Source organism: Montipora capricornis, chromosome 2, assembly GCF_036669925.1.
Source record: "Montipora capricornis isolate CH-2021 chromosome 2, ASM3666992v2, whole genome shotgun sequence".
Lineage (NCBI taxonomy): Eukaryota > Metazoa > Cnidaria > Anthozoa > Scleractinia > Acroporidae > Montipora > Montipora capricornis.
Window position 1 is genome coordinate 35,301,826 of NC_090884.1, and position 9,984 is coordinate 35,311,809.

At 40.4% G+C, this 9,984-nt stretch overlaps 1 protein-coding gene across 3 annotated transcripts in view; it reads left to right on the plus strand.

Moving 5' to 3' along the window:
* The window catches only part of LOC138019907 (uncharacterized), a 24,196-nt gene extending 17,411 nt beyond the window's left edge, over nt 1–6,785 (plus strand). Inside the window, exons 12-19 of one of the 3 annotated variants that reach the window (XM_068866867.1) lie at nt 422–541; nt 1,457–1,517; nt 1,900–2,010; nt 2,132–2,160; nt 3,394–3,465; nt 4,519–4,621; nt 4,710–4,776; nt 6,462–6,785. In XM_068866867.1, the coding sequence (XP_068722968.1) occupies nt 422–541; nt 1,457–1,517; nt 1,900–2,010; nt 2,132–2,160; nt 3,394–3,465; nt 4,519–4,621; nt 4,710–4,776; nt 6,462–6,574 (676 nt within the window). In that variant the 3' untranslated portion in view covers nt 6,575–6,785. Of the gene's footprint in view, nt 1–421; nt 542–1,456; nt 1,518–1,899; nt 2,011–2,131; nt 2,161–2,220; nt 2,286–2,999; nt 3,171–3,393; nt 3,466–4,518; nt 4,622–4,709; nt 4,777–6,461 lie in introns of those variants that run through there. The other 2 variants (XM_068866883.1, XM_068866876.1) reach the window with 2 other exon arrangements.
* The last annotated feature ends 3,199 nt before the right edge of the window (nt 6,786–9,984 follow it).

The window sequence follows — 9,984 nt, forward strand, 5'->3', positions numbered from 1 at the left end:
TAAGTCTTTTTTTAAGCAAACAACCTACAATATTCAGGTGTGTAAAACTCCACATTCTGGTGAGTACCCTCTGTTTGATACAGTGTGATCCCCCCTTTGGGAAATCCTGGCTACGCCCCCTCGGGAACACCCAACAAATGTGCTTTTCTAGTAATTAATCTATGGATGAGATCGCACATCAGCCAATGTACAGGCGCCGGTGGCAGCCGTTATCAGTCCATTAGCGATCTCACCCAACTCACCCAAACCATGAATGAATGAATGAATGAAATGAGGCCTGACCACAACATTGGGAACTCCATGCCTTGCCTGAAGTACAGTGGTTTCGCCCTCGTGACACTTGCTTACTGTGTAAATGATTTGCAAAGATCTTTCCTTCATCTCAATCTTAATTTCTTTGCTATATTGTTTCCTTTATTAGGATAAAGGAAACCCCAGCTGAGTCAGCACCCGTCGCCCCTGCTGCATACTATCTTGGTCCGTCTGATGATGGTACGAGGCCTGGGATATTCTTCGTAAACACGTACAAACACGATACAAGGTAAACTAAAATTCTTTCCTGAAAAAAAAAATCAAGTACTTTTTTCTTCGTTTATAGAGTTTAAAGCTGAGCTATCTTAGTTTTTTTGGTATATCAATTAAGCAAGTGTCAACTCCTTGATGTTCAATCAATAATTAATTGATCAATCGATCCATGCGATCTGTCAAACACATTCTTTTATTGGCCCGCGTGTTTTGACCCAGAAACCCAGAGACCAAAACCCAAAGAACCCGTATATAGAGAGAGCGAGGACTAGAAATGATTTTTCGTTGGAGGAAAGCATTGAAAAAATGTTTGATTTTCATGATTGGGACGCGCAAAGGGTTAACAGTTGCTCTCGTGAAAATCAGGAAAAGGTACAAGAAGACGCGTAAAGGATCAATGTGAAAATCATAAAACTAAAGACTATGATTTCACCGCTGGAGGGTATTTTAAATCCTATTAACGAGGGATTTGTGTTGTATATAAACTCAATCCCAGCTTCATTATTCATGAGCCCAACTCTTCCCTGTTAATTTATGAAGCCCTGCCCAGGCTTTCAGTTTCTTCAATGTGCAATGCACCAGTATGTATATAAGGCAAAGCGTGATAATAGAACATTGATAAATCCGGATGAACGCTATGCGCACATCCCTTAAGTAAGTGAAGGTCGTTAATGTCAAAGAAATTTGTTGAATCTATGTATTGTCGTTATGCTTAATGAGAAAAAGATAGAAGAAAAAGAAATAGTACAAACGATGCGCATGATGTGAAAGCAAAAGAGGAGAGAAACGAGGTAACACAGATTATTGTGAAATCACAAAGAAGGGGTTTTTAAGCTGCGGAACCAAATCAGTGGTTGGGTAAAACCTTTGGCGTAAAAATTGAATGCATGCAAACACTTTTAACGTGGTGAGTTTATTATGTTTTTTGTAGACCAAAGTATGAAATGGTGTCTCTTGCCCTTCACGAAGCAGTTCCAGGACATCACTTGCAGGTATGTTTGCAGTCTTTTTTTCGTCCCCTTTCTTTTTTATTGTCCACTGCCAGTAGAAGGAACCAGGGATTTACTCCTGACGCGAGCTCTGGTTTTGGTGTAAGTTATAGATAACTTAGAGCACGTTGTAAGACAACCACTGGATGGACTTATTTGGGGGCTATCATCGGGTTGTCTAGCAAGTAACCGATGTACACTGTATTATAATGGCCAGTACCTGTTAAATTATTCAGTCTGAATAACTTGCATCATTAAAGGATTTGCCCTTCTGGCCGTATGGTTTTTATGCAATCACTCACTACAGTGCTGTTAAATGTACGTCATATATATTTAAGGTGCTCAGAGACTGATTGTACCATAATATTGATTGCATTTCTTTTAGACTGCATTTGCCATGGAGCAGACTGATCAGCCTTCGTTTAGGCGCTATGTCGAAGACAGACGATACTATGAAGCACCGGCTCGTTTTGCATTGCACACTGCCTACATGGAGGTTTGTTTCTATAGAACTTTGATATAGGTTTTGCATCAACAATAATTTGTTAATGCTCTTTGAATTTTTGCTGCTTTCAAATCCAGTTACATATGATGTGACAACCGTTTTTAACCTCTAGGAAGTATTTCAAAAGTGTACTACCTCCAGGTGAGGAATCAGATTCTACAACAATAACAAGAGTTTTGATTTGCTTTGGGTTTGCTTCAGGGATGGGGCCTTTATTGCGAATATCTCGGTGAGGAGATGGGCTTATACAAAGATCCTTACGATTTGTGAGTATTATTTTTTCGAGAATGAAGGGCAGGGTTTGGCTGTCTACAGTTTCATGCGGCTTTATCTTTCGTTGTCCATTTCCCTTTTTTTCTTTTACTGTGGGTCCTAAAAGGCCCGGGTCAACTGTTGTTTGGACAAAAGAGGCTGTTTTCATAGACGGAAGAAGAATCTACAGAGTGAAACAAATTTTGTCTTGGTTTACGGGAAGAAAACTCGTTTATGGTTATGTTTCATATTAGGCCGAGTTCGATTTATCAATATTCAGGCATGGCTACGAGGCGGTATGGTCAAATTGGCCATTTCCGAGTTCATCTCTGGCTCCTCTTCAAAGCAAGTCTAATTGCGAAGCTTTTCTTATGAAAATTAGTTTCATTCATGTGTAAAGTAGAACTAATTACCATCACAAAAACTTGGCATTTGGACTCGCTTAGAAGAGAGGACGCAGACGCGACTTCGGAAATGTCGTATTTCACGGCTCAGTGCTGTCTTCTTTGTCTCTCAAGTCTAAATTAAGGGAGATTTCTAAACAAAATGATATTCAATTTTGACCATAAATCCTCGGAGCCATATTGGTACAGCGATTGCCCAGCCGCCGCCATGGGTATTTTCTTGTTCCTGTTGCGAGGATCTTCTTAGTGAAAGTAGTTTACATAGTGTTCAGATCTCGTCTCAAGGAAGATTCTATCACTATGAAAGTCAATATTCCCCGCTAGGATGAACCAAATACTGGATCTTCTTTGTGCCAACGTCTTCTTAACAATCATGTAAGCAACCTATAATCAACAGCAAGTTAATAATGTCTTTGTTTGCTGATATTTTATGCTTGGGTCGTACAGCTGTAATCGCGAACTAACCGGCCCAGGTTAGTCTTGATACGTCCTTACATGATCAAGTCACCCGGGGAGTGACAGATGGTTTTTGCGCCAAAATAATTCCAAGAGAACGCGTATTGTGCACACAGTATTCTGATTATTCCATCCATTTTGCTGTCGGGAGCAGAGTGAACTGGATGTTCTCATTCTGTAAAGGAAATGGTTTATTGTTCTAGCCCCCCCCCCCCCCCCAAAAAAAAAAGCACCATTATTTATGAAGTTTGTTGCATTGCAGGTTTGGTAGGTTATCATGTGAGATACTTCGTGCATGTAGATTGGTAGTCGACACAGGGATGCATGCCTTGGGGTAAGATAAGAATGAATGAATGAATGAATCAATTAATCAATCACTTACTCAATCAATCAATCAATCAATCAATCAATCACTCACTCGCTCAATAAATAAAGCAATCAATCAATCAATCAATCAATCAATCAATCGTTTATTTACCTTGGAGAGTTCATGAGCTACAAAGCTCGTTCAACCATATAAGAGATCAGGCGTCGTTGGTCTCTCTAGATTTTCATCATCCCGCCTTATTGAGGAATTATGTCAGTAGCCCATAACCCTAAAGTCTCGATCTGCGATGGAATGCGTCCCATCAGTTTTTGGTATTATCCATTTTTTTAGGACGGCTGCTGCTAGATTTTTGCAGGGGAAAAAACGTGGCGGTATTGCGTTCCGTGCACAATTCATGATTTTGCTTTCAGCACGAGCAATCCACGAGCGGCTGCTTGGACGTAGACCAATGAGAGGTGTTGTAGTCATCAGACGCAATCTGATTGGCCATAATTTAGCGGGACCCGCATTGTTAGATAGTACAGTAAATCGATGGGCCAAGGCCAAATGAGAGAGATCGAAACTTCCGGGTTATGAACCTCTGATTTTGTCTAATCTTTACTTTTCATCTATCCTCTGCTTGTCTAGTGTATGTTGCCTTTGTTACATTTCCGTACAAGTCTACATTTTAGAGTTGTAATCCTTGGGCATGCTACTTCCATCCCCCTGTTTCTACTTAAATCGTGTTCGGTTGCTAAAACTGCCGCTGGGTTCTCTCGCTACCTTAAACTCAACGTGGAGTCCGTGAAGGGGTCTCTCTACTTTTCTCTTTGGAATTCTTGTAGAATAATGAAGAAAGCTATTTGCGTTTTTCGTCAAGGCCCAATAATAATCTTATACTTGTAGCGTTTTCTAGTGTCTTTAAAATGTAATTGTATTGACATTAGCTATGGATAGGTTATTCAAATTTCCCTTTGTGAAAAGCTGATGCTCTGTAGCGAGATTTATAATCTGAATTGCTATAGATTTGGAAGTGTGAAGCGCTAGCAACTGCCTCGTGTTATTTGTTTTACCTTTCAGATGGAGTCGACAAAAGGCAGTAGATTTCATGGTGGAAAACACTGCTATGTCTCTTCATAACGTGAATACAGAAATTGATCGTTACATCATCTGGCCAGGACAGGTTGGTATGATAGCCCTCCCCGCGTGTATACTGTAAACGGTACCAGTCGTATTGCATCTTATGCATACTGGTGTGCATTACGTTGTAGGCTTGTGCATACAAAGTCGGTGAAATCAAGATTAAAGAACTTCGAAAGAAAGCAGAAAAGAAACTGGGTACGTCCAGCTAAATTAAGAGGTGTTTTCACTTTTTGTCCAATGTACAAGTAATATACGGATCAGCTTTAGATTTGATCATATTCTCAGACAGTATGGGCGCTTCAACAGGCCAATTGACTATTTTCACTATCGCATAATGCGATACCTTTTTTTTGGAGGGGGGGGGGGGGGCGGGGCGGGGGCGGGGCGGTATTTACGTAAAAACAATTAACAATTATTGGACGAAATTGAGCAAAATATGGTGATTTGTCAGGAAGCCGAAGGCTGAGGAAAATAATTGATCTGCGAGACACTCACAAATCACCATATTTTGCGGTAGCCGAGGTCAATAATTGTTTTATCATTCGATCACCGAGTTTGTTTTTTTGTTTTTGTTTCCGAGAAGCCGTAAGTCTTTCCTTGAGATACTCTGGAAATACGTTGAGTGCAACTTTTGCTCCTTTCTTAGTATTCTCACTGTTCTTTCGATCAACTAAAGACGTCGAATCATTCTGACAGCTCGGGGAACCGATCTGCCATTTTCTCACAAGAGCGTGATGTCAACTGCGCATGAGCAGAATATTATTTGCAGCAAAACACTTATTTGTAGGCAGTTATTTGCAGGTCGCGTTGTGGGCTCTCGGCCAATGAAAAGGAATGACAAAATACATCGAATGATAATACAAGTTATTTACTCTTGAGAGTGCATCATGCTTTAGTGAACTGAATAGCTCTTGTTTTAATGCAAATACCCTCCCCCCCTCCCCCCCCCCAAATGAACTGTATTATGGGATTGGTGAAAAAAGCGAATCAGCGGGGCGAACTATACCGTGCATCCCGTTAAATCTGAAAGTTTGTTTTTGTTACTTGATTCCAGAATCAATAGATTTATTTAATATCTTACTAACCTCGCCCGAAAGAAAGAGAAAGGGAAAAAAATGGGCCAGGGCGCAGCTATTACAACACATCTCGAGACTGGTTCACACAAAAACATACGCAACGGAAACAATGGGCCTTAATCCTAAACAGAGTAGAGTCTCACGCTTTTTTCTTGTTAATGTATCCTGCGTAGCAAGCGCTAATAGGGGAGAGGATGCAGAGGAAGAGGTAGAGCGAGTGCAGAAATGGAAGTGGACTGGGGAGAGGAGGGTGCGCGAGATAAAGGTCGTGTTCTATCGGGATCAACCGTTTCAACCGCAACCGATTTAGGTTGAGGCACTTGAGTTTTCCCAATAGAACACTATTCCAACCGTTTTCGGTTGAAACGCGGTAACTCCTGGGTATAGTTCTTACCAGACTTACCAATGCTTTTTCAACCAAAAACCGAAAACGGTTTTTTTTCCGAATGGAACACTAAAAACCCAACCAAACCAACCGACTAAAAACGGTTGATCCCAATAGAACACGACTTAAGTGTAGTGCTGGAGTGCTGAAAAACGCAAAACAAAGCAATCACGAAAGTTCTTTGGTACGAAATTGAATATCGCACTTATGGGAAGGAAATACCACTCATGTAAATAAGCTAACTAGTTTACTAGGAGTGTTACGGAGATCATACGTTCCATTTCTTCCCAGGATTCTGACTTCCTCAGTTTCCGATTGTCCCGTTTTCAAGCAATTATCCTATAATCATCATTACACCACTACTATAAATACTTGCCTTATCACTTATTTGATATTATACTTGATTGCTTTCTTTTCAGGGGAGAAGTTTAATGTCAAAGATTATCACCATGTTTTTCTGTCCGCTGGTCCGATGGGTCTAGACACTTTGGAAGAGGCTGTGGACGAGTACATTGAAACCACACTGGCATAGTTGTAAGAAAATTGTAGTGGGAGTACGCAAAGGGGACATGATGTGTTAATGCACTGGATATCATATATTTAGCTTTGAAAAAATCAAATTTCTCAAATCACATACTGTATTATTCATTCCTTACACCCCAAACAGTCAACAACGAAACAAACGATAAAGAAAGACAAGATCGAATGTAGACTGATATAAATGATTATAGATATTTTTAACATCATGCGTTGTATGGAAAGTGTGCCAGTGTGACTGTATTGCGTTCTCATTCAGAGACTCTACAAATTCATAAATCATGATTTCGTTGAATAAGAAGGAAACAAGTACTCTTATGAACCAGGAGCCCATCACCCGGAGCGTGCAACCTAACTATACTAGTGCAACGGCGTTTTCACAAGTAAGGTTATTTTTAGATTGAATTTCCCACTAATGAGACTCCCACAGGAGCCCGATGACCAATTACAAGAAATTAAGCTGACGTCATAGGGTCACCGAACCGTAACTGACTTTGTTTTTTGACCTAATTCGCGGGAAGGGCTAGTCTAAAAATAAACCTACTTGTGAAAACGCCGTTTCACAGACGCTGTATGGAAGTTGCACGCTCCAGGATGGGCTCCTGTATGAACTCATAAATTTCGAGAATGATTTAAGGGGGATGGCTCTTACCTACCAAACTGTTGCTCTGGACTCCTTCAAATAGCCATTTCTTTAATTCTTTTAACTCTACAGTTATCCTTTTTTGCCTAGTGTTTTTTATTTAACATTTCTTTGTCTGGTTCAAATCACAACCACATTTGGTAAATCACGTGACCAAAACAGTAAATGCCTAAAAACTTAGCGAGTTAAATATGTTTTCCACAAATTTTTAACGCAAAAGTGTGAGAACATTCTAGCACAAAATCTGTAGCATGGATTTTAAAAGAAATCATTTCTCAAAATAATTATGACGTCATAAGGCCCTCCCTTGATACACTTTTCAAAATATCAGTTCCATTTTTTGTCGAAATAGAAATTCCATGCTACAGTTTACGAAAAATGATGGGACAGATCCCATCCGGTGAAAAAAGTGCCTCTTCCTTTCGTTTCCTGAGAGCTTTTACCTGTTTTACACTGAAACGTACGGCAGAGGACTGGGACTAGTTGCGCATGCGCGTTCTGATTGAAGTGATGTCACATTTCTATTGAAAACGTTACTTCATAGAACCATCCATGGAACCTTTTTGCAGGGCTCTTTGACTAAAAAGCTTTCTTAGCAACCATTGTTTTTCTGTAGTGAAGTGCCACCCCCCCTTAAACTTAAAAAAAACCTTGCCCTCTTTATTGACCCACCTTTATACAACCACACTTGAATAGATCCGCCCTTACCGATTGATCGCAGGAAAAAGTGTATGACTTTTAGGGGTGTTTCGGCCATTATTTCTTTTTTTACCGAAAAAAATTGTGGTTTATAAGCTGTTTCAGTTTCCTTTAAAAGAATTATTGGTCTGTCTCTTGAATAGATTTACTATGATTTTCTTTAAAGGCTTTAAACAGAAAAGACATACATTCGTCAAGGCATAGTTAATAGACGGGAATGGTTGTGAAACCCGACAAATTCTTTGTTGTAGGTTTTTGTTCTCTTTTTTGGCCTTGACCGTGCACAAAACACAATAGTTGTTTACTCCATACTGATGAACTAACCAATAGAAACGTGTTGGTGACGTAATTCATGCATAGTGTATGAGCGCAAAACAAAACATTGTGCACGGTCGTGGACTTCCCAACCTAAATATTGGCATCTTTGTTTGCTCCTTTGATGTTTGCCGAGCTTTAAAACCAGTCTCCTCTATTATTGTCAAGGACGCAACGCGGCTTAGTGCCCAGGCCCCAGGTAATCAAACGATGGATCGCGCTATCCAGTGGATAAGTACGAAATCAATTGCGGCATCCATTGGATAGTGATTTATCCGGGTGGATAGCGTTCTCCACCCTTTGAACAACTGCGGCTAGGCCACTAAATTTGCGCATGCCACGTGTTCAACTCTTGCTCGTAAATAAACATGTTGTATGGACTCCTCTTTCGGTTGTAAGTCTTAAAGATGACAAGTTTACTTCGCCCGTTTCTCTCTTCAAATGGCCTCGCAAGTTTTAGCTACCATTGTGCAATAAATGCATAAATGGCGGCCAAAAGTGTATTCTTTTTTTGTGTGTGTGCTAACTAGACTCACTAGCTTTGCTCTCAAGCAAAATTTCTTTTGTATTTTGTCTCTGCAAACGACGCTAGTGAGGCTAATTTGCACATGAACAAAATAATATGTTTTTGTCCGTCATTTATGCATTCGGTATATTGTATAGTCGATTAACTCATTGTTGGATACGGGGAAGTTTTTTAGCCTTCCCCTGATTCATTGACGTTTTTCGTAGCTTGACATTGACACCAAGACCTCTTCCATGGTATTACAAAGCTAAGCAATTCCGGTTTTCTTATTCGTAAATCCTATTCGTACGTGGTGACTCAGTTCGCCGTGGGCGTTTAAGCCAGATCGTACCTCTGCTTTAGCGCCAAGAGAACCTTGCATTTTCAGCTGTGAGCTCATCGCGTTTGCATTTAGGATCATGTAGCAATTTCTGACAAAATGCGTATTTATTTCGATGTTGGTTTGGTGCTCAGGTACCCATTTTTGGGCTCCTCGTTTGGGCGCAACTTTTTTACCCACCGTGAAGTACAAATGCAACCTGTATGGGCGCATCTTTTACCGAGCCATTAAATTTAGAGGCTGTTTGGTATCCATTTCCATAGGGCAATTGTCTTCGCTCTGACCCGTTTCGTTTACAGATAAAAAAAAAAAACAACAACAACAAATAAATAAAATGTAAGTGCAGCTTTTACCTTTGGTGTAATCAAACCGAGAGTTTAATTGACCACTGTTAAATTTTCGCTGCGAACAGCCTTTTTTCTCCCCCATACGCCCTGTTGTTTGTTTTGACCAATTTACGTACTTGTTGTCTTAGTAGCTAAAATCACCGCGTTTCGAAACGTAAGTCGTGTTCTATCGGTATCAACCGTTTGAACCGCAACTGATTCAGGCTGAAGCGGCTGAGGTTTCCCAATAGAACACTTTTTCAATCGTTTTTTCGGTGAAAACACGGTAACTCCTGGGAATAGTCATTACCAGACCTCTCAGCGTTGTCACGTTGAGGGAAAACAACTTGCCTGGAGCCCGAGGCCGACTTGGAAAAGCCCGCGTAAACGGCAGCGGTCGCTACCCATGTTTTTTCGACCATTTCAACCTATTTAAAAAATATTTGAAAAAATACAAACTAGGTTACACTGGTGGTTTAAAATATAATATATTACAATAAAAAATGTTTCCAACGTTTCGGTCGCAATCACGGACCTTCTTCAGGGGAGGTGAAAGAAAAACCACACAAAAGCACAG